Source organism: Quercus lobata, chromosome 2 (assembly GCF_001633185.2).
Source record: "Quercus lobata isolate SW786 chromosome 2, ValleyOak3.0 Primary Assembly, whole genome shotgun sequence".
In the NCBI taxonomy this organism is placed as follows: Eukaryota; Viridiplantae; Streptophyta; class Magnoliopsida; order Fagales; family Fagaceae; genus Quercus; species Quercus lobata.
The window spans coordinates 97,899,049-97,925,602 of record NC_044905.1 but is presented as its reverse complement, the minus strand read 5'-3'; the positions used below and the strand labels follow the sequence as shown (position 1 = coordinate 97,925,602).

The following is a 26,554-nucleotide window of genomic DNA, read 5'->3' as shown; positions in this document are numbered from 1 at the left end:
AGCAGTATCTTTGTTACCATAAAACAGTGGGAGTAAAAGACAATAGACCAATTTATCAATTTTCACACATATATCAGTCCACGATTATTCTTCTCTTAATAGGATTTCCCACGTTAAGATTTTATGCAAGCAGCCATCAGACTGTCGAGATTTTCAACTGTCATAGTTTTTAGTTTACTCAACACATCCAACTGAAGAAAACCAGATTGCTGGAATACTTGTGTTCCACTATTATCAGGGTCTGATTCTGCGGTTTGACTATGCCAAGTCATCAAAAAGAAATTAAATCCTCTCCTTGCCAATCCAATCCAGACTTTATTCATTCTGGCACTCCTCATTGTTGTTCAAGTTATTCAATCAATAAGTACAAAGAACACCACATTCAAAAGCAATTAGGAAATTAAATAACTAAATGGAATATATCAATGTATGAGACAGAATCTGTATCGAAAAATGAAATGAGCTCTAAGATTCTTACATCATCATAAGAATGGCATGATGGTGAGATGATAAATATAAATAATGAAGGTCTAAATTATGAATGTTAGAGGGTATAAAGAATTACTGCTACACAAACCCTGAGAGGGCTTGTATTCAAAAGGTGTTGCGTCTTAATAGCAGGCAGGACCCATTACAAGATGGTCAATGCCAAAGCTTCATGCAAAATCCAGCAGGCACTACAGTTGATCTCTTGCTTGAAATGCTTTCTGAAAAGGTGTCTACAAGCTGCTCTGCAAGAGATGCAGGATCTTCTAAAAAAGTATCCACAAAAACCTTCACAATCCTTAGTTCTTGTGAATTTGCCCTCAAGCTATACCATGTAAGGAATTTCTGCCTGAAATTCTTCTCTATATGTCCCTCACATTCTAAATATCTGATTATTTTCACATAATACTCAAAATCCCTATCTGAAGTACCATTTGCTGCACATTCCTCATCCTGCCTTTCTGTAGTTCTCTGTTTTGATGTGCTGCCATCTTGGGGATCCTCTCCTTTCCCAATCCCATTTTCCAGATCCTTACTGCAGGATTTCGATCTCACATTCACATTATCCAGATCCATGCTGCAAGATTTGGATCTCACATTCCTTCCTGATCCATCCTTAAGTACTTCCAACTTGCATGGAGTTATGGGCAAGCTAGCTTCTGAATTGCTGACATACGGCACACATTCCATCCCTGTCCGAGCAGGGGAAGTTGACACATCATCATTGCTAATGTCCTCAATAATTTGGCCATCCTGAGAGTTCTTGTTCTCATGCTTCAAGACGTCAGACTTGGGAGCAGAGCCAACTGTTCCCATGACACATTCCTCATCCAACAATGATACCACATCTGCTGGGTTTCCTTCTTTACCCGTACCAGTGCAGTTCATAGCATCATCACATAATTTTGCAGAAATAAATTTATCGGATTCCTTGTGATAAGCAAGATAATTGTCTGCTCGATTATCAGCCTGGTCGCTGTATGGAGTAATGTTATTAGTTTCATCTTCCACAGAGGAAGGATTGGAAAGGCTACTACAGTTGGTAGCCGGGCTTTGACTTCTTTCTTTTACAAAGCTGTTTAGGACATCATCATCAGCACTGCCTGTTGAGAAATGAACTTCACACATACCCAACTCACTTGAACCATTATGTGAAACAACTTTGAAACTATACTCCGTAGCTGGACTTAGTCCTGTGACAACAAACCTTGTTTTTGGAGCAAGTAGTTTACAAGTAGGTTCTCCTGGATAATCCACATCATGAGCCTTACGATGCCATAAGTAATAACCAACAATATCTTCTGGTGAAGGATCTTCTGACCCCAAAATCACAGTGAGAGATGTTGCATGGACATCTACAAATCTGACAATATTCGGAGCAATCAAAATTGAATCTGTAAATTTTGAAGGGCATAAAACAGAAGAATGTTACTACTTTACTCAATTCTCAACAATTCAAGGCACCAAAACAATATCATGAAACATAATATTTCCTGCAGTTAAGTCAAAATCAGTATTAACAAAGAAAAATAACCTTAACTTATATTTTTAAATAATTAAAGAAACTAGATAAAACTCCAATGTTACTGGGAGTATGTAATTATCTGCTTGTTACACAGGATCACAACCACGTTACTAAATCATAAAAACCAATTTGCATCAATTTTGGTGATACAGCTCACATAGCAAAAGATTACCTTTAATCACAGGAATGGGCAATGGATGCAAAGTCTTGGAAAGCATTGAGTCCAGTGACTCCACAGCCAAAGCACACAGTTTCTGAACCTCTGGTCCTGTAGAAAGCCTGTTGACTATACCCCTACCCATTTTTACAGGTAAACCAGTTAAAGGACCCACTTCAGCTTCAAGCTTCTCAATAGCTTCATGCACGAATTCATAGAGGTTTCGATACTTTTCGGTCCCCTTTAAAAGCTTTTGGCTTAAGGACACACGATAGCAAAGTATGTCTACTCGTCTGGTATCCTTTGCTGTCATCAGTTGTTTTCTCCAGCATCTAAATATATTTACACAGTCAATCCTAATCAGATCATAATTTAAGTCCTATAATTATGAACAAAAGTATCAGTTAAGGCAATCAGTATTACAATAGTGTAGTTTCAAATAATGTGCATGCCGTCATTTGTTTAATCTAGACACATGGTGAGCACTGCATTTTAAAAACCCAACTTTTAAAAGGAACATTATTTATTGTTTTGTCTCTTAATTAAAAAGATAGAAGTTTCCAAAATTACCCCTAAACAAAGTTCTCAAAAAATTTATTGTTTAAAGTGCTTTTGTTAGGTAGGGGCATAATAGGAAGCTTGGTAAATTAATAGTTTTGAATTTTAGAAACAGCACAAAATTTCAGGACATCCTAAAATGGAATACAAGGCCAAGAATTTGGGATGGAGGGAGTATGACATTAGAAAGTAAATACAGTTCAGAAAACATTGAATGGCTCAATTCATGTTCTGCATGAACTCAAATAACAGATATTACAAATTGGCATAATGTAGATAAGGGATGGAAGCACATTCATACTTCCCAAGAGGGTAAGAAAGTCCCAAAATATAAAACCAAAAAAAGATTATCTTCCAATTGTCAACATCACACCATTGGTAATTCAACAAAGAATGTGGTGATTGTGATGGGAGTGTGTGTGTGTGTGTGCGTGTGTGTGTGTGTGTGTGTAATTGCCTTAACTACTCATCACTATATAATGCTCAATTGAATTGTTATTACACATTATTTTTATTATTAAATAGAGAGCTAAATAAATTGTGCTTTGTGCAATCAACATAGAATGCCACATTAAGCATACACTGAACAATGTTGTTTCCAAATTTACTCTATTAAGTATATAACCATCTGAATTTCATCCTTACGAGGGTATTTTACAGAAGCATTACTTCCTAAGAGAAAAATTACATTAAAGTGAAGACCACCACCCAATTTGGAGTCACAATGTATTTATCAATATAATTTTCTGTCTAGAACCTACAAAAACTAGCATGCAAATGCCACTCAATCACATGCAAGATATAAGATGTTGTTAAGAAGAAAAATGAGATGACTACATCTGTGTGTCGTGACCTTGAGCATATAAACCCAGCCAAAGAGCTCAACAAAATACTGAAATCAATTAGTCTGATGTACACATAATGGACAGTTCAATGGCTTAACATTCTGCCTGAAGATATTCCATAGGTAAAAAGTCACTTAAGAACAGAAAGTTGCATACAAGATTGTCGGCCATAACCTGTAGATACTCAGAAATATTCTACAACACTTGTGAAAAGCAAGGAGATATTCAAATAAATTCAACCTCATTTATTGAAAGATAAATGAGCAACAATTCATCAAGTATGTCCTGACTCAGAAATTTAAAATCCAAGGGAAGAGGACCCACTAAATAAGGTTCCCCACTCCTCGGACATTTCTAGTCTCTTATTATCTAAGTAGGCATATGATTTGTCTACCATGCAATTATCCATTTCCTTAGTACTACTTCTGCTTTTACATGCACTTGTTAATATTTATTTTTACCTCAAAAAAGTAATCCATACAGTAGAGCTGGTTTTATTAACAATTCAAGAAGATTCATATTTTATGTTAGGGATGCACCATTCATAGTCAGATAATGACATCAAACATCATCACCTAAAATCTCATGTCACAATTCATAATCCTATTGGAGAAATGAACCTCAATCTCCAACCCAAAAGATAGATATCACTATCCCTTGTAAGTATATCTAGTGCATCCTGACTCAGCGAATAAAATCAAAAGTAAGGAGATGCCAAAAATCAGGTTCCCACTCCTCAGACATTTCTGATCTCTTAATTATTTAAGCAGGCATTCAAGAAGTCCAAGATGACTTGTCAACCGTGCAATTATCCATTTCCTTAGTACTTCCACTTTTACATGCACGTATTTATTCCTCCAAAAAGAAACCCATGGTCTAGAGCTGGTCTGATTGACCATTCAAAGAAATTCCTATTCTATGTTAAGGATGCACCATTCACATTTAGCTAATGATATCAAACATTTCCATCTAAAATCTCCAACCATAATTCTTTTGGAGAAATTAGCCTTGATCCTCCTAGGCTCCAACCCAAAGGAGAGACAGAACAAGTAAGAAGGTCCTGCCTTCCAAACTAAGTTAAATTTTAAGGGAAAAAGGAGTAGGTACATGTTGATTTGTTGAATCAGGGTAAACAAAACTGATTTTATTTTGTCCCTGATGTATACTTCTTGTATACTCAGGCAACGCTTCTTTTCTTCATGTTAATATATTTCTTATTACTTATAAAAAAATTAAAATAAAAAAAGGGTAAGCAAAACAAGATCACATATGCATAAAAAGTACTCATGCCTACAAAAGAACAAAAGGCCATAGTTCATCAAAGTCTAAAATGACCTATCTATGCATGAATGCCAGAGCCACTAGATTGAAAATTAAAAGTGCCCATATCACTCTCTACTTCCAAAAGCCTCAAACTACTTCTATTCCTATCTTTTCAAATGGAATATTATATGCAAAGAGAGAACCTAAACAATGTGGCTTCCCATCATTTAAAATTTTGAAACTTCAGATGAAGTAGGACCAAATCTCAGCCAAGAAAGGACAATACACAACAACAACAAAAATGCTTAGTGGATTAGGAGAGGGCCTTGAGGAGAACTCAGCATTGAGGCTCATCCACCACCTTGAGAAGAGAACCATAAATCCCTTCAAAACCAAATTTGAGCCATGTGGATACATTGTATTAATATTTATTTGTTTAAAATTATTAAAGCATAAGAAGATTCCAAAGCATCACACATATCAAACCATGATCACAAACTGGTCATCAGAAAAACCCAATGACCTATAGCAAGCATGAAGGAACTCATCACCTTGAAAATTAACAATCAAGATCCTCCTAATAAAAACTATATATTAAAAATAATTAAATTAATTTTTAACTCTACATGCATTCCTAGAATTGCATTGAAATTCTAGCAATTGTTCTTTTATAATTGTAGCTCCGCATATGGCACTCGATGGAGTATATTTCAGACACCTCTCTCTCCTCTCCCTCTACCTCCTTCTATCCAAACATAGGGAAAAGAAGTTCACAAACGAGATGCCCAAAATGGGGTGTCACCCAAGGACATAGGAAGATCACAAGAGAGGACATGAAAAATAAAAGAACCAACTCTATATTGGATAGGTAATAAAAGTTTTATTGGGAAAAAAAAAAAGTACATTGTGTTCAGGATGATGAACACTCTGTACTTGAGAAAAACACAAAAGAATCAAGAAGAAAAACTAGCAGATAAAATCAGAAATGGAAAAACATTGCTTAAAACCCCAAATACGAGACCACTCAAACAAAGTCCCAACTAGCAGACTTCAGAAGATCTAATGGTCTCTCAGTATCTTCAAAAGTACAGGTGTAGTGTTCCTGCCAAACTAACCACATTAGACAAGCAGGTACCATATTCCAAATATTTGAAAGATGTTTCCCCAACCAATTCCTCCGTGCAAAAAGAAGAGAAGCAATCCTCTTTGGCATCACACACTAGATCCCAAACATCAAAAAAACTTCACCCCACAAAGCATGAGCAAACTTACAATGGAGCAAAAGGTAATCCATAGATTCCCCATCTCAACGACACAAGCAACACCAATTAACTAGGGGCAAACCTTTCTTAACAAGATTATCAATGGTAAGAATCTTACCCCTTGTTGTTGTCCATAAAAAGAACACCCTTTTAGGTGACTTTGCACACCAAATACTCTTCCAAGAGAAAGGATAAATAAATAAATAAATATATATATAAATATATATATATATATATATATAATCAAATAAGTCCATAAAGGAAGACAAGCAAGCAAAAGGAGATGTAAATCCAATATAATGGCTTAGAAAAACCAATCATGGTAGGACTTAACCTACAAGAAATCCAACACAATTTACCATCACCCACTCTACACCTTGATTTGCATAAAGTATTTGGAACTAAGTATTTAATAACTCCGATTTATAACATTAACTAACCTTCTAAATCTTTGACTCCAATGCAACTTCCCCCTGATCATCCATAAAATCTGCCACAGTAGTTCTCTTATTCAGAGAAATGGAAAATAGATCCGGAAAGAGATTCTGCAGAGGCACCTTGCTACACAAAATCCCTCCAGAAGAGTCTCTTTCGCTCAGCATCCTGAGACTACCCACAACCATCTCTAATAACTTTCCACAGTCCCACTCAAAAAGTAACACTACTTAGTAATCTCTCCCCATAATTCACTCTCCAAAGACCGTATCTCTCATCTGAAAACCTCACCATTTATCCCTCAACACCCGATTAAAAGTTCCAAACTTAACAATGTCACTGAGTTACAAGGCTCTTGGTATCATCCTACTTAACTAAATGATATTTAAACCTAGAATCCATTACATAATTCAAAATAATTTGGACAGAGCACATGAAATCCTCTAATTAATAACAGATCAAAGTCAATGTCATAGCCAAAAAGGTTACTAAAAGATCATTCTTTTGCAATGGAGAATAAAAAGAGCAAAAGAGGACTAAACCACAATGTTATGTACAACTCATACTCCAAGTGCAAATTATAACAAAAAACAATGCTTCTACCTTAAACAAGAGAGATCATAACAAATTGATTTCATAAAAATAAAATGTACTTGTACATTTACAGCCCCCTAATGCTCATAAGATCACAACAGCTCAGACAACAACCATTTACTCAAAATAAAATTTTTAATTTTAAATATATCACGTGTGAAATAACAAATGCTTTTAAAAATAGTGTTATATCCATGGTCAATATTGTTAAAGATGTATAGGAAAACTTTAACAAATGAAAATGGAATTTTTTTAAACCAAAGCACAACTTTATTAAATTCAAAAACATGAATATAAAAATAGAAACAGCAAGTGGAATTATTTACCCAAGCAAATCATTCACTTTCCCACATGATACACAATTAAAGCTCCCATCAAGTCCAGCACGTCGTCCATCTTTTGCAATGCCAGATCTTTCGTGTTTTAGAGCACACTCCAGATGGCAGGACATGCCACATGAATTACCTTGAAATGGAGGCTCCGAACTGCAAATCAACCATAGGCTCGGATCCTTGTTGTCATCATACTTATAACAGATGCAACAGGAACATCTCTTGCAGAATGTATCTCCTCGGCCTAAGGTAGCTCTGCAAGCTGAGTTCTCACAGTATCTTGTATTAGCTGAATCACTGCCACCATTATTGTTTGAAAGATTGTTTGCTGGAGAAGTTAGTCGAGATGGGTAGTCAGTTTTCCTCTGCCTTTTGGTAGTTCTTTGGCCAAGAGGGGAAGACGGTTGTTCAAGGTCAATTACAGTCTCATGCCCTCCAGATTTCTTTTCAGATACGATTTTCAGAAGGTTCTCTATAATTTTTAACTTCGTCAGGCCAGTATATTTCCTTTCTTTTCCCATCTCTGCACACAAGACTTGTAAAATCTCCTGTCGGCTCCATGACTGCAGCATTTCAGAGGCACCGTGTGACCACTTTGATATTTCATAGACTAGTTCTCTCTTTTCCTCCATACTCAACTTGCTGCATTTTGTTGGATCAAGCGTAACTCCTTACATCAAGTAATAGTAAAACAAATATCAGTACATAGAAACTTGAACAGAAGAGTCAAACAAATCAAGAAAGACAATAATTTAAACAAGTCCATAATTAAAAACATACACACATCTAAATCGGGGAGAGGGGGGAAGGGGGGGGGGAAGCATTACACCTGTTACTGATCTGGAAGTAACGGCCTTCCCACCACGCCTTTTCTATTTGACCCAACAACTTCACATGTCACAAGAGGAAACCAAACAGGTGTACAAAAATACATAATCAACTATCTCACATGCACCTGAATTGAAGTCTACTAAAATTTATTACCAGATTATTACAGGTCTGATTTGAGAAGTAAGTGTAAATTATCCTTTTTGTTCTCCAGAAAACTCTTAACTAAATTATATTTTAAAAAATCAAGCTCAGGTTGTATCACAATAATAAACAAACAAATGGTTGACTCACGTTAACAATTAAAAGAGACAACCCAACTACACCACCACATGGACTAGGAATTTCAAGGGTCACTGCCGTATAATTGGGTTTGAGCCCATCAAAGCGGCACCACACCAGTGATGTGATTAAGAAAAATTTCATTTGACTTTGGAATGCATCTGGCTCTAGACTTACCTAAGCGCTGCCACATGAATTATTCGATGTGATAGCATGCTAGTATTATAACAACCATATAATATAAAAGCTAGACTCTTTGATATAAATACATGCCTCCCACATATTGCAGAGACCAAATAACACGCAGAGAAAAGACACCACTGGCATTATATTAGTAGAAAATATCAAAAATTCATCCACCAACAAAACAGTTTCCAAAGAAATATCAAAATGCTAGATAACATCATAGAGAAAAGTGATATACATACATACATCAAATTCACACACAAATAGAACCATGACCAAATTTATTGAAAACCCAGAAACACTAATCAAACCAGAACATCAAAAATCACAGAAAACAACAATGTTCCTGAAATCTGACAACCACGCAGGTTTCAAATCCTGCAAAATATAAAAATTTTACCACCTTCATAACCATTAAAAAAAAATTTAAAAATAACCCAGAAATTCAGATGTTTAAAACTTCCAAAATTCCAAACTTTTTAAGAATCAGAACCCAGAAATTATTGAAACAAAACCAAAAAAAATACAAATATAAAACAGAGAAATATAAGAGAAAAGATGGGTACCCTCAAAAGAAGAATCCATGGCCATAGGTGTTGAGAATGAAAAAACCAATCAGCCAAACACATTACCACCAAAAACCCAACTTTTGTGAACCTGAAAAAGAGAGATGGAAATCCATGGAAGAACCAAAAATGGTAAAAATATTGAAATTTGACCCAGAAAAAGTAAGAAAGAGATTGAAAGGGAATGGAATAACAAATACCAAGAAAGGACGCCTGGAATTCTGCCACAACAATCGAATCCATGACTTCTTATTACAACAACATAAAACAACTCTCTCTCTTCTGGGTCCTCTTCCTCTTCGTGGGCTTTGGTTAAAGCTTTTGTTTTGTTTTTTCAGGACCCGAAGCAGTAGTGAAAGGCAGAGATTCGAGGAGGACAACTTCTTCTTAATTTACGAGATAAAATTAAAATAAAAATAAAAATAGAGAATTTTAGAGAGAGAAAAGAGAGAGAGAGAGAGAGAGTTGCCAACAACATAAATATGGTACTGCAACAACTTACTACCCCTATCTATATATGAAATCTAATCTATAACTATTAACTACACAAACCCAAAGTGCCTGCATGTCTTTTTCTTTTTCTTTTTTTCTCTTTTAAACCACCTTAACTTACAGGGTAGTTATACTTTTGCACTCATTCGTCCCGTAGTTATACTTTTTAAGTTAAATTTGTTAACTATCTCGTTCATGAGGTTTTCAATATGTTTTATGGATTATAAGTGTAAAATAATGATTGGGATATTACTTTCTTATATTTAAAAAAAAAAAAAACATACTTGAAAATTGCATCCTATAATATGATTATCAAAATTAATAATCACATGCAAGTCATTTGACCATCAAAATCAAAATTTTCATTTTGCTCTTGCAATTAAATAATGTATTAAATTTTTTTATGGTCACATGTTTTGCAAGTAATTAATAATCTTTTAGCAGTCAATTGGGTATACATGTAATTTACAAAATTTTGGTATACTTCGGGTGATGACTGATGATTCCAAGTTTTGATAGTTTATGATACAAAATATTAGTTTTTTTTTTCTTTGTCTTTTGAGAAGAAGTATCCTATAGTTAAGATCGGTTTTTACCATTAGCCTTTTTTTTAAAATATAATTTCACCTATATTCATTATGAAGTGAGGGTCCCACATGTCAAATGACTAAGCAACCCTCATGGACTTCATTTTTCATGAAGAAGTTAGTGAGAATTTGTAAATCGTGAATGGGTTAATTGGTCCTCCAATGTGTACATGTACTTTTTTTAAGAAGTATTCTCTTTTTAACATCCAATTGTTTCTTGGTTCTATTCTATTTTATGAGTGTAATGCACGTTTCTTATCACACTTTTACGATTCCATACTTGTTTAACTTTTAACGTTAGATCCATAATGAATGTTAAAAATGTCTTGTAATAACTTTATAGAAGCTTTCATATTATCATGTCAACTGTTAATGTCATCACATGAAAAAATAGTAACCCCTTACCTTAATAATGTTAATAATAAGGTGGGGTGGTGAATAAAATCCATAATAATTGAAAGAATAACTCCTATTACATTCCTCTCCCTATCATATATTTCTATAGAAGTTTGAAGAAGATAATGCTAATAAAATGGGCCAAGCAAAAAGCAAAGTTCTTTTCCTATTTTTATATTATTAGATGGGCACTTTACGTTGTTAGATGGGAAAACTTTTCATAATTCAAAGGGAATATATATTTTTTATTTTATTTTTCTTTGCACCAATGGGAGCAAAGGGATATGAATGTCTATTCACATGTAGCACTTGCAAATTATTCAGGGTTATTTTGTTGGTTGCACCAATGAGAACAAAAAGTAGAAGGGAGGGGGTAAAATGGTCAATCCACACGTAGCGCCCACAAATAACTGTCAAAGGGCAAAAAGGTATCGTTAATATGCATGATTTTTTTGAAGGTCTCTGTTCACTTCTTATTTGTACAATGATAGTGCTCCCCATGCCAACCATTGCCTTAGAAGTGTGTTATCTTACTGTACATTATAATTATTTATTGCTTTGCTTGCTGCGGTTGGTGGTTTGCTTGCCTTGTTACTGAAATATAATAATATTTTTTTCTTGCTTTTTCTTCTTTCCATTTCCAAAAAGATCTTATTTTAATCGATATGATAGTGTTGATACAGAATTATTGAACGGGCTGGTTTTAAGTCACAAACACCTACAAAAAAAGGAAAGATAGAAGGGTATTCAAGAAGTTGTCGGCCAGAGTTAGTTAGCGGTGGGTCTCCGTAATCAAGTGGTCTCTTATAATGGATTTCAGTTAACTCAATCGATAAAGTCTATTATTGACGAATAAAAGATCTCGAGTTCAGACATCTCTCACACCAAAAAATCAATTAGTTAGAAAGTTTACGGTTGGAATTTTATTCTATCTTAAAAAAAAGTGTTCACCAAAGGTTTTTTTTTTTTTTTTTTTGGATAAGATTTAAGGTTATTATTGATTGCCAATTGAAATGGTTTCCTTCTTTAGAGTAACCTAAATATGTGCAAGTTTAAATTTCTTCTTTTCTCGCTAATTGACCAAACTTAATTTATAGTTAATTAATTCAAATTAAGATCTTCTAGAATTGTTAAGATAAGTTCAACATAGTGTTCCTAAAACTGAAAACTCTAGATAATATCCCGACTCTATTGGCAATCTTGATTAATTATAGGTATATCATTAATGCAAACCATCATAATTCGTTAATTCAACATTCTGAAAAAGTCAGGGAAAAAAAAAAACATTCTGAAAAAGAAAACGGAGAAAAATTGGTTGAGCAAAGTATAAGATAAAATAAAAACTTCCTTTGTTTACTTTTTTTAATAAAAAAATAATTATAAACAATTGCATTTTGTTTTATTCAATAATTATCCCGAATATCTTGTTAAAAAAAATCAAGAAATAACTATTGAAGTCATGGATCTTATCACAATTTCCAGATCTAAAAAATGAAATTGTGACAAGATCGGAAAAGGCAAAAAAAGATATAAATAAATAAATCTAGTAGCACAACTAGTTTCACAACTTTACCACGTGACGACTTGTGAATGGTGGAATTATGGACCCACTATTTTATTTCACCACTTATAACTCGTCACGTAGATAAATTGTAGTAAAAATTATGAAAATTGTTATTAGAGTAGATTTACTCAAAAAAAAATTTAAAATAAAAACCTATATTTTGTTTTTACAAACCTATATGTAGTTGACAAGGTTTTCGGTGCCATAGTTCTCTCATGTGCGCAATTAGCTTATATGAAGACAATGAATAGATGAATGTGCAATGTGCATGACACGGGATTTTCGCGCAGTAAATTTTTTCCAGCTAAATAGACAGACTACATGCAATTACATACTACAGTTTAATTCCAACGTAGTACTAGTTCTACTGTTTCCTATATTTATATTTTTTTTTGAGGGCGTTTCAACTGCTATATATCTATGCCTATGGAAAAGATTGACTCGTCGTTTTCTTCTGGCAAATACATGCTTAACACGTTTACCTTCCACTTTTGCGAATAACGACGCTAATGCTATGACTTTTTCTATGTTTCAGTACTGATTCCCCGCCCACAATATTAACAACATATTAGTGGTTAATTAGCCACTCCTATAAAATTAGGGCTGACCAATTCGAAGAATTAAATAGTTCCCAAACAATATTAAGATAGAATTAAGTGATTCTATTTTGCAAAATTCTCCTCTAGGATCACGATTTTCAATCTACTCATCCATGATTTCTACCTTCGGATTTAACATCACCATCCTACTAGTCAATTAATGGGGGATGGTAATGGAGACCCATTTTGAGTTATTCTATCCTGTATGGGTTTTTTTGGGTTTCGAACCGGAGACAAAGTGTGCTTCATTTCACCTTACCTTGAGGGTGTGTGTCCAATTTCATCTCATCTCAAATGCATGCAATTCTTCTCTAGTCTTGTAAAGGGGGACAAAGTGTGTTATATTTCGTCTCACCTCAAGTGAGTATGTTCCATTTTACCTTATCTTGAGTATGTGTGGGGTTTTTCTAATCTAGAAAAGGGGATAAAATGTTTCATATTTCAATTTACCTCGAGTATGTGTTTCACTTCACCTCATCTTGAGTGTGTGTGTGTGTGGTTTTTCTAATTTCGAAAATGGGACAAAATGTGTCATATCTCGCCGCACTTCAAGTATACGTCCCATTTCACCTCATCTTGAGTGTGTATGTGGTTTTTCTAATCTCAAAAATGGGACAGAGTGTGCCCTATTTCGCCTCACCTTAAGTGTGTCCCATTTCATCTCATCTCAAGTGTGTATGTGGTTTTTTTAATCTCAAAAATATGACAAAGTATACCCCATTTGGACTCATCTTGAGTGTGTATATATAATTATATATATTATTTCAGTTTTTTAAAACACTAATTTCTTTGTTTCTAAGTACTCTCTTCGTCCCTCCTTTTCCTTTTCCCTACTATTAATGTCAAAACCATCTCATTAGCAATAGTGAAAAACCTCCACCCCCACCTTACTCCAACCTATACCATTCGGATTAGATTTTCTCTATTGGATCGGTGGGGTTACTTTACATGCCAAATAGTTTTAAATGGATGAGACTTGCTGAAAAGAAGGTCAAATTTTCTTGAAGTTTGCCAACTTTATCAAAATCTGTATCCAACTTTGAAGCTGCATGATGTTGCTGATCCAAATGTCTCTAAAAAAGATAAAAAGAACTTTCAATCTTTACAACTATTGTACGTATATATTTTCTAAACCATAAATTAAGACCAAGTGGGTCATAGTTCAACCACATTAGTCGGCATTGAAAAGGTCACTTTGCTTCCTTTCCCACACTAGTTAGCACCGATTTTATGACATTATTATTAATATTTTATCATTATTTAATCAAAGACTTAGACTCAGTATCAAACTACGTTTCGTGCATGTAATACTATAAAATTTCTAATAATATAATAAATCTTCTTGAAAAATCACTTAAAAACTAATTAATTAATTAAGGTCTCCCTGTCACGTCTTGCAAGGATGTTAATCACTTAATCTGCTTAAATATGGCCAAAAAAATTCAGTCATCCAAATCAAATTACTTACTATATGACCCGAAGAATTAAAAAAAAGAGATATGGCCTGTGATCATTAAACTTTTTAAGAAGCTATTCAGTAATCATTCTACATAAACAAAAGTATATATATAGAAAATGTAAAAGAATTTAAAAAAATAAAAAACTCTAAAAGCTTTCGTAGTCACATAGCTTATCTAAGATGACATATACGGCCTCACTGAAAAGTTTAATTTGATTCAAAAAACCTACGTGGAGAAGGTTAATTGGAGTGTTAGAAAAATTAGTGTGAATGGTTTCTTGTTGAACCAAAATATATATATGATAGAGAGAAAGTGACATATGCATGCCTAGCAGGCCAAAAAGTGATCAGCTAGAGCTAGAGATAAGGAGGTAGTACTATAATTTGGCGCCGACAAAATAAAAATTTGTGCGAAATTTGTCACATGATGAATGAATGGATAGGAGAAGAAGCAGAAGCATCAAGCATGTTGTTCTCTTGTGGGTGATACGAATGAGTGACACAATACTGTTTTCAGTCTTTTGCTACCTGCCTTACTAACAATATATGCATAATTTGATCTCTGCTAGCTTCTATGGTGTATATATTATCGGACAGTTTGGCATAGTTGTGGTCCGCGTGCATGGATTTTAAACCTATTTGATGTCTTTTCATGTATAAGATACTGATATTGAAGGTTACGATTTTCCCATCTACCATCATGCCCAAGAGGAATTAATGTTTAGGTCTTTTTCTTCTTTTTCTTTTTTTGGATGATTTGATAGCTAGGAGGACTTGAACTAATGAAAGATAAAGCGAGAATTGAGAATAATGAGATATGAGTAATAATGTGAGAAACAGTTTGAATTGATGAGAGAGAGAGAGAGCACAACAAATGATACATGATACAATTAAGAGCCAAGCCACAAAGGAGAGCTGAGTTGTTGCGTCTGCAAACTTGAGGAGAGCAAAGCTGACAACGCTGCCAAGAAAAACTTACACCCATAATATCTCTCTTGGTACCTTTTTTAATAAAAATAAAATTATAGATTATTTTTATAGAATGAGTTAAACGAGTTACAAATCTAAATTATTAGATTTTTTTTAATAAGTTTTTTGTTAAATATTTTGTTCATTTATTGTTGTTTCGCGATGTTGATGTTTGGTTATGATACATTCCTATGTTATATGATAAAGAACATTTATTTTTTGTAACGGTGCATCACAGTTCATTTATAGTAAATAAAATTTTTTGTCGAAAGCTTGAATCGGGTACTGCCTAGTTCTTAAAGTGGAACTCAATAATTGCTATGATCATATTCGATGCGGGCGGCACATACTTCCAAGTTCCAATATATCCACCTCCCCAAAATTTTAAGAAAATAAAAAATAAATAAATAAACCAAAGATTTTAGAAAGAAAAAAAAAAGTTGAAATGAAAATATGTTAACAGCAAATAATGTCCAGGTTGGTCCAAAATGGTTCAACTCGAATCTGTACTCAGCAATGCATGTGAGGCAGTAAAGGTCAACGGTAATTAAGTTGTAGTATAGGATAAGGAAAGCAACTGGCAATTTCTTTATTTATTTATTAGTAATAAAATATTTTTAAGATCTTCATTTAATTGGACTAATTATCATTAAATGCTTGGGTTTTGGAGCCCCCACTCAAACCTAATCCATCAGATATAGCTGGCTTCAGCATGTCAAAAAAATAATAATAATAATAAATAGTTACTGTGGCTTCATAGGCTTTAACATGTTTGTAGTAAATAGGTAAGTCAACTTGACACATAAATATGGCAGTATAAGGTTCCATTTGCTTGTGTGTATAAATAATAATTTTCAGTTTTTTTTGAAATATGTGTGGGTGAAAAAGTACGTGAAAATATGTATAATGTTGTTTAAAAACTGAAAATATGAGTTTGAACTCATGTATCAAACGGGACCTAATTATCTCACTCTCACTTAATTTTTTATGTTATATTTGAGTTTGAAATCATTATTATTATTTTTTATAATTCAATAGTTAGAAAAGAGAAAACTTGAACCTAAACATCTTTTGTTAAAATTATTAAGAGGTAGAAGGTGCCAGTTAAACTTTTGACCATTTGAGTTTTAAATTAAAATGAATAGTTTATTTTACAGTTCTGATTTTATATTTAAAATTCAATTTTGTACATAATAAGAACCATAAAATCATTGAAATGTATTCATTTCAAATGGAGAGAACTTTTTCTGTGAGAGCATGCCATTGCCAAAATACTTCAACCTGCAGTTTCAGTACATTTCAAAGATGCAAACTTGGAACTTAGCTAGGAGATCGAGGTAGGTTACAACTTACAAAGCTCTTCCTCACAACCACCTTCAAAGTTAAATTCATCACGCTAGCTATAGGGTCTCCAGTTGTGAAAGTTTTACGTTTCAGACGAATTATGCAAAATTACTTACTTCTTGAGCTATATTATTGGTCTTTTGCAGCAACCGTGCAATAAAAGCAGGTAAAAGCAAATAAATTGGCTGCAGAAGTAGATATATAATTGAGAAGTAAGAACCCACTTCAACATGTGTAGAGAGGACAATAGTGAGGCATGGCAATATTTATGGATGTGGACACATCTATGATCGTATACAATTATATTATTTAAGTTTACTAGTGGTTCCTATCAAATAACCCAACAAAAAAAGAAAAAAAAAAAAGGTTTACTAGTGGTTGCCCAACCGAAAGATAAAAATATTATCATCTTTGTGGTCCTCCTTGTTGTCAATCATGACGTTAAGATCATTACATGCTTGGATTCCTCCAGACCTTTCAAATGCTAGGGCAAGTTTGTCCAAAAAGCCATGTTTAATAGTTGGTAATTTGCAAAAGCTGAGAGAGAGAGGGGTTTTATATGGATGTTCAGCCTGTCCAACTAACTTTCAGCTGGGAATGCATGACCTATTTTCTCTAATCTCTCTTTAGTCAAGCGAGAGTACCAAAAGACATTGTTCCAACAATATTTTCCTCAAATTAATTACCATTAAAATTACCAATTGGTAGTGTCCCTAACCACTACCTACCCTCTTATCTTCAAAATTATTTTATATCTATGTATATAAAGAGAGTCAAAACGAAAAAAATAATTTTATCACTAGAATTTGTTATAAACTCATGGGTAGAACTCACCCTTGAAAACCAGCTTGTAAGAGAATGGTGCCCAAGAGCATATAAACACATGGTTAAACTTATACTTAATCTATATGGAACACTAGAATCATAACATACCGCCATGCTCCGCAACTGACGTCCACAACAACTCACTCTAGCGACATGATCCAATGTTAGCCCTTTCTCTTTTGGTGTATTCACTCACCTATCAGTTATTTTAATCTATTCTCTAGGTCACCTCCTTCGGGATCCAAACATAAAGCCGCAACTCATTTGATCTCATACTCGAGTTACACTCAATTACTTAGGATGGTGGTTGACTCTGATACCAAATGTTGCAAACTCATGGATAGAACTCATCCTTGAAAACTGGCTTGTAAAAGGAGAGTGCTCAAGAGTTTATAAACACATGGTTAATGGTGTTTATAAGCTTAACCATGGATGTCGGCTACAAAGCGTGATGGTATGTTATGAAAACCTTCAAGTCGATACTTGAAGTTATGCACACAAAGCTTTAACCTGGTTGAACTCTTTCAACGTTGATCTTTTCAACATGAATACCCTATCTCCTATCCATAACTTCAAGTACCGACTTGAAGGTTTTCACCACATGAAGAAGTTAATGGTATGCATTAGCTTCCACAACAACACCAATCTTGGATCTTCAATCGTTGGTGTTAAAGTTCTTGCTTGGCACAAAACCTAGAGCACACATCAAGGCAGCAAATACTCACCTCTCTTATATATGTTCACAATGAACTAAGTATGCCTTATATACTTTATGAGTAAGTAGCGCATAAATCCCAAGGCCTTTGGTCAAGCTAGGTAATTAGAATTTATTGTTCTAGAGTGTCTTGATCGATCGTAGAGTGGTATCAAAGTTGATATTCAGATTAAGTGAATCTTGATCAATTATCGATTTGCAGTTGGGTCTTGTAGATTCAATACAGTTCTTGATCCATTCTTGAATAGTTTTTTGAAGTCTTCTACTTGATATTTAATTACAATTCACAACTCTAAACTTTCAAACTTAGAGTCTGTTTGGATATCGCTTATTGTTGAAAACTGAAAACATTATAGCAAAATAATTTTTAAATATGTAAATAGTGATGTGGGACCTAGGTTAGAAGTTATATTTGCTGAAAGAGATACTTGTGGATCTTGTGAACAGTGCACGGGACCCACCCAAGGAAACGCAAACGTGAATAGCAACGCAAAAACCCACTCTTAAGTTACTTTTGGATATAGTTTTCCAACATTTGAGCCTAACACTTTGTATTCATATTTTACCAAAGAAGAGGTTTAAGATTTTACGCATGTCAAATTTAGAATATTTTATAATTTCTGTGACACAAAGAGGATGAGGATATTTCTAAAATTAAAAGGTGAAAAAAAAGAAAAAGAAGCATGCAGATCTCATTATTGGGATATGCCACAAATGACAAATCCACAATGAGGAAAGAAAGTGATGAATGGCAATCACGTAGTGGCCGCTTCAGGAAGCTTCTCATTTTAAATGGGTAAATTGAGATAATACTATATAAGCTCATAAAAAAAAAAAATTTAATAAAATCATATATTTATCTGCTAGAGTGTGTAAAGAAGCACAACGAATGGATGAAATTTGATTTTTGGTAAAAAGTGCACCATGAGAGAGCTATAGCTCGTAGCAAGCAAACAATTTTATGAGTGCAAGACACGGCAGCTTTTTCCAAAAGAATATAAAGTTTATAAATGTGTGAGCTTTGAAGTTTTGTAAGCTTCTTTAGGAAGGTGCTGATTAAAATCATTCTTTTCCATATGCAAAAAAAACAATAATAATAATTGAAGTAAATTATCAAAGTTGTACTTTTTATCTTTACGGGTGAAAGCAGTAAAGGTACCTAAGGTTTTTTTTTTTTTTTTGGGTTGAGAGTCAGGTACCTGAGATTTTTAAAAGCAAATGAGCAATTTTGTGGAAATAATAATAATAAGCAAAGAGTTTAGGGTCCATTTGTCGTCAGATTAATTGGTACTCTATGATTTTTTAAACAAAGATATCCAGATTTTGAATCCTTCTCTCTACTTAAGATAAATATATGATATAACTCTATTTGGAAGTGATCTGCGTAGTGCATAGTGTGTAGTGTTTTGGGGTCTTAGTAGTTAGTACTTTTGCTCGCTTTTAATTAGTTTGAGAAGAAAATTTATGTTGTAATTAGTACTTAGTAACCTCAAAGAACCAACAGAGACCAAAAGTAGGCAAACGTACAAAAAAAAAAAAAAAATGACATTGGGCATGTTCAAAGACAGATGGCCGTGGAAATTTCAATTGTGGTTGATTTTTATGTATTTGAGTTTGAACAAGCTAATGTTCAATTCATAACTAAAAAGTAGCCGAAGAAAAGGGGAATGTGATAGAACAAATGATTGGTGGAGCGGGTGTACTTTCTTCGAATTAAAGCGTAATTTCTTAGTAGAATGGCAAATCAAATTCAAATTATGGCAAATAGTAAGACCACAAGAGTCAAGACACCTCACCTTCTTTTTTTACTTGATAAATATATTAGGATTATTATGGACTATGATGAATAATGATTACTTTTTATTATTAGATTAAAACATCAATTAGTTGAGCACTATTGTTAATTGATTAGAAGATTCTTTGTTGACGAGTATTATGTGACATGAATGAAGGATCATATATATTTGACTTTTCTAGTAAATAATATTCAGAAGTTATATAAACTAGTGTGTAGCCCCGTGTATTTGCATGGGTACAATTTTAAAAAAACACAATCATATGATTCAAATTATACATTTTTTAAAAAGAGGTTTGAATTATACATGGTATTAGGCTATTAGTTTACACTTTTTTTAAATCATATATTTCTAAAATATATAATGGTTTCCACAAAAATTAAAAACTTAGATGGACACGTGACGGGAAATTGGACTCATCTAATTGAATTTAGACTCTTTGATTTTTATACTCAATAATTCACTTGGCACAAAATTAAAAATTAAATTAAACATGTGGTGCAAAATTGAGAATCCAATTAAAATTAAATTGGATTTTCTCTAACCTTTGGCTATTAATATATATATATATATATATATATATATATATATAACCTAATCGGTTTTACAACAATTACTGATTCAGTACTTTGGGTGCAATCCTTCCCCTTCCCACATAATAGTACATCTATGGTAGATTTTACAATTTATGTGAATAAGCATTATTCATGGAATATTGATTTTTTTTGTTTATAAAAGTATATGAGGCTTATAATTTGGTTAGTTGGATCTCTCAATTGAAATATTCTTTCTTTTTTACCAATGGCGATAATTATGATTCGCTATATAACGAAGTCATTGGCTATGAATTCGGAGTATAGGTTGGCCACCATGCTCTGTCGAATTTGTTGGAAGATTCTCTCTTTTGACTTCATGTCATCCTAATATGAAGGCAACTGTTTTTTTTTTTTTTTTTTTTTTTTTGCTTTCTTTACGTTGATTACTGAGTACACAAATTACCTGTCTTTTTTTTACAAGAAATTACTTGTCATTTGACCCTAAAGACAAACACACCCCATCAAAAAATAAAAGGAAAAGACATACAGACATACACAGTACACACAGAGAAAGAGAGAGAGAGAGATTTGTAAACTGTACTTCGTCAAACGAGAAGACACTGGCCAAAATTATTACATTAACTATTTGTAATTAATGACTGATATTTGCCAAAATGTACATTACACTGGAAATAATAATCATTAGGGTAAATTATAAATTACATACTTAAAATTTGAGAGTGTTTAAACTTTACATCCTAAAGTTTTAGAATTTGGAATTTACCTCCTGAAAATTGTAGTGTTTGGATTTTACACCTTAGGGTACGTTTGGTACATTGAATGGAGATTATGATAGGAATTGTAATCTTTATTATTAGGAATAAAATGTGTTGTAATGTAATAACTAAACATATTCATTAGTTTGGTTGTAAGTTATAACATTAGAATCAAACTTAACATTTATTTTAGGAAATTTTTTACTCATACAATTATATTTCCTTAAAAATTGTTATTTTTAAATTTAAGAGAGATATGTGTTATTTTTTATGATTTTTTATTTTTATAATTATTAGATGTATATGGAAAGTTTGTTTCCTTGGAAATATATTAAGTTTTGAAATTATTGCACTTACTAAGGAATAGCTAATACAACCTTTTAAAGAGGAATAATTATTCTTCATTTTAAAGAATAGCTATTCATAAGGAATGATTATTCCTTGTAATAAAAACATAACCAAACTAAAAAATAACTAAACCATAGGAATAACTATTACATTACAGCGCCTATTACAGTCTACCAAACGTGCCCTTACTGTTTCAGAATTTAGATTTTATCTCGTAAAGTTTAAGAGTAATTGGATTTTACACCCTAAAGTTTCAAATTCAAACACCCTTAAAATTTAGAGGGTATATTCCAAATTCTGAAATATTAGAGTGTAAAGTCTAAACACCTGCAAATTTCAGGGGATAAAATCCAAACACCTCCAAATTTTAGGAATGTAATTTGCAATTTATCCTAATTATTATTGATTACATTGGGAATAATTATTATTGATTGTATATGTATATTAAACCATTTGTTATACTATTTAAAGAAAATGTGAATAGTTGAGATTTTAATAAATATAGGCTATAATTTAAAATCAATTAAAAAAATATAACGATGTGTAAAATTGTTAAGTTATAAAAACTTATATGGCACAATATTAGAAAATGTCATCTAAAAGTCAAATACTTTGATTTTATATTCATTGTAGAATAAAAAATTTTCTCTTATGGATTATAGATTTTTCTATTAAAACAAACTGAACAAATGAAAATAAGCAAGCAAACAACATATATCAGTTTAGTTTGTGGGAATGATGCATTCCTACTTTCTGTATAACACTAAAATGCTATCTTATCGTGCTGAACCTATATTAAATGGCATGGGATAGTGATTGCAAGACCCCTTTATAAAATGCACCCAAAAGCCAAGTCTCTAATGCCCTATATCCAGTCTCTCACCAATATTGCTCACTCTGTTCTTATTTCGGACTACAATAATCTACTAGGGCAAAACTTAGGGTGAAGATTAGCCATTGTTTCCGGGAAGCTAATCAATGTGCAGATAAATTCACGAAGAAAGGAACTCTACAGCAGCAAGATTTTGCATTATGACTCTCTTGGTATGTCCTTGAGAGACTGTTCAAACTCATATATATAAGCATACTTTATTACCCAATATATATATATATATATATCTAATTTCTTGATTCAATGGTTACAATTATTCAGAGAGTCCACTACAAAGGGCCTACGTTAGTGATAATAGTAGGCTATATATATCCTTCCATGAAAACCATTGGCGATGACCTAACCTAACCTAACCAAGCCCAAGTGCTAGACAAGTTCATTGTCAAGTTGTCAACAACACCATGGCACTAATTAGAAAGTAGAAAGTGTTCTTTTAATTTCCAACTTCCAACTGCGATATCACGAATTTTGGAGCCTTGGATAGGGTTTTGGTTACTTAATCTGTCAATTTCATTATTTCATAATCGAGTCAACCTCATGCCTCATCTGCCTTTTCCTTTCAATTCTTTGGAATTCACAAATCTAACTTTTGCTTTCTATAGATACTTGTCACATTTTCTCTTATCCTTTTCCCACTCCAAATAATGTACTCGATGATTGATCTAGGATGAGATAGGAGGCTCAATCTCTATTTTCTATAGTGTGTAAAAAAAAAAAAAAAAGAATGGAAATGAAAGATAAATATATAATTTTACTATTAAATACTTCACCTTTTATTTGTCTATTCTCAAAATATGGATTAACTCGTTGGTTTACCTCAATTTCATTTAAAAGTATGAGGGTTAGCCTCGTTTCTTAAGAGAAAAATTAATTGACTGAGTATTCCCTTCTATTTATTTCATTCTCTACTATTTCATCCATTTCTCATCTCCTTAAAAAGTTGTTATGATATGTTTTAATATCATTTATATCATGTTGTGGGGGATCATAATTCAACTCTCTACAACCAATTTAAAAACATGCCCAACAGGTGTGATGTTAAAAGCTATTAAAGATTTGAGTGTGTCTTTCTTATCATTAATTGATTTTGAGGTAAAGTGGCACAGTTCAATGTCTGACATGTGTCACTACTTTAGTACGAAAACAAAAGTTATATCAATTTCTAATAAACATTTTTTTTTTTTTTAAAAGTTGTTCCCAAGCCCATAAGAACTTGTCAAATAATGCGGATTTTGCGTTTCAAATTATGTAGGCTAATTATGGCTTGGAAGAAAGAAAAACAATTTCTAGAAGGTGATTCAAATTTATCTATGGAAAACTAGTATTGATAATTAGATTCTAATTATCAGACGCGTGGGTAACACATTCACATTGACCGGGACAAATGCACTATAGTCCAAAGGAATGAAGCGTGCTTCAATGCCCAGAAAGAGTAAAACACGTTTCTCATGAAATTGGAATCAAACTTCTAATAAGAACTTAGTCTGTTTTCCTAACCCTTCTTGCACTCTAAAGATGGATTTATATTCTTTGTTCAAAGTTGAACCAAATTCAAAGTTTCAAACCCAAAAAAAAGTCATGCCGAGTTAGGCATAAATCCTCGGGCACCGAATTCCATACCCTTTTCTAATCAATTTGGTGAACTATTATTCTCTCACACTATGATTAGCTGACCATTTCTTACCAAATGATGTGCTCAATCATTCCAAATTTTCAACATTAATTAATTGTTTAATGTGATATCAATCAATGAGTCAACGAGATCTAATAGTTTATAAATCATCAAAATTTTCGGGTATCATTTATCACTTAAATTGATAAGAACATATACTACACTTGATCTTAGCCAAAAGTTCTGTGATGTACCCTACGTGGCTTTCTTTTGTGAAATAAAGATGTTTGGTCAGGGAAAAAAAATCACTTAAAAGTGCAAAGCCCATTCACATTATAAATGCCTTCGCTAAACACATGCCCTCAATTCATTAACGGGCCCAACCTATTTTCTCAATTTTGGAATCATTGACCCTAAGCTATGGGCTTGGAACAGGGAAGAAACTACATATGAAATGGTTTATTTTGTTTTTGGGCCCAAAACTGGTCGGCTTAAATTATCTGGGTTTTGCTTTTTTTGCAGTTTTCTTAGGTATTTGTAGTACCAAGTGTTGCAAGAGTCTTGAGAAGAGATCTTCCATTTGAGAAAGATTTTTTTTTTTCCTTCCATTTAAAAAAAAAATATTATATATTTTAAACTCTGTTGCACCGTTTAACTTCGAAAGTTTCAAATTAATCCATGTAGTTTCGTTAGGCTTCAACGAAACCCAAAGCTTTTAAAATCATATCAATTCAAAGCTCCAATGGAAGCAAAGAAAAAATTCCAAATCAAACCCGAAAAGTCCAGTGTTTAAATTGTTGTGGTTTTAAAAATCTAAGGTTTGATTTAAAACTAGTGAAACTATAAGGAATAATTTATTATAGTCTTTAGCATTTAGCTTTAGTTTGAAACTTTTAGAACTATGGGGTTTAATTTGAAACAATCCCTAGGATATAGGATTTAAAAGTAATTTACCTTAAAAGAATAACTTTCCTATTCAATAACGTGAAAGAATAACTTGGAAGTAAAAAACAAAAAGAGAATAACTTGGAAAAGCAAAAAGAAGACATAAGGTGACATGAATGATAATTAATAACACAACCTTTAATATTTTTCCTTCTAGATATGATATTGTTATGATTCTAATGTCCTATATGGATTAAGTATAAGTTTAACCATGTGTTTATAAACTCTTGGGTACCATTTTCTTACAAGCTGGTTTTTAAGGGTGAGTTCTACTCATGGATTTGTAACATTTGATATAACTTATTGAGTATGGGATCAAATGAGCTGTGGGTTGTTGATCATATCCCACATGGATTAAGTAGTCAATTAGCCAGAGAGAACACTATTTTTGACGATGGTTGAACTAATAAAAAATGGTTAATGTATCTTGTGTGGAAGATGTCATCTAAAAAGCCCCAATACTCTATTGATGGGCTGGCCTGCTATACTTGCCAAGGCCCAAGTTGTAAAGCTACTCTTTTCCACTCGATACACTTCTTTGTTTTTTGTTTTTTTGTCTTTGTTCACATTAGGTTAGCTTCAATATGCTTTTACTTTGAATGAAGCTAATTGTAGTTCACACCACACCAGTCATATCAAATCAAAGGAAGCTCCAAAGGATTCCAAATCCAACATTCAACCGCATGCTTCGCTGAGCATCCATGGTCAGCCAGCACGTGTGGCCTCATTACTGCATGATTATTGTAATTGCAACTATGTGTACCAATGATTATAATAATTACAACTCAGGGCATAAATAGCAAAAAAAGCCAATAAGTAGAAGATAAGTATTAATGTGTCCTTATGATCCACGATTTCTTGTTCTCATTCAACTAGGCAAAAGCCAAATCCGTCCATCATTAAATAAGAAAAACAAACAGTGCTTTGGTCGCTAAGATACTGATTTTTATAGGCCCTTCAGTCAAAGCCAACAACACACATCAAGAACCCAAAAATAAAACAAAGAAAGAAAGAAAAGCTAAGAGAAAATGTGGCCGACATTACTTGTTTGTAGGCAAAACAAAGGGAAACATGGATTGAGACTAAACTCAAAAGATAAAGAAAGGGTCCCCTATAAGGTTTAAAGGGAATAAAGAAAAGGAAAAAGGGTTGGTCTTTTGCAGTATTACATTTGACTATACCTACAGTTTCATTTTAAACGTAGCCTTTTCAGGATTTGCCATGTGCTTGCTTGGTGACCTTGTTTTGAAGAACAATTTTACTATTACATACAGACATTAATTATATAGTACAATAAATTATCAGTGTTTGGTACTCTTCCATTAGTTTAATGACAAGTTATCATTATTAATAATAATTTTTTAGTGGGATCAACTTGCA

The 26,554-nt window shown here is 33.0% G+C and overlaps 1 protein-coding gene across 1 annotated transcript; it reads right to left on the bottom strand.

Annotated features, from left to right (window-relative positions):
* Positions 1 to 384: 384 nt before the first annotated feature.
* Positions 385 to 9,795, bottom strand: LOC115977436 (VIN3-like protein 2). The gene is made up of 5 exons (XM_031099279.1): positions 9,520 to 9,795; positions 9,320 to 9,410; positions 7,452 to 8,127; positions 2,184 to 2,500; positions 385 to 1,880 (listed from the first exon to the last, which is right to left on the bottom strand). The coding sequence occupies exons 2-5, from the start codon at positions 9,342 to 9,344 to the stop codon at positions 643 to 645; spliced, it is 2,256 nt and encodes a 751-aa protein (XP_030955139.1). The 5' UTR covers positions 9,345 to 9,410; positions 9,520 to 9,795; the 3' UTR covers positions 385 to 642.
* Positions 9,796 to 26,554: the final 16,759 nt, after the last annotated feature.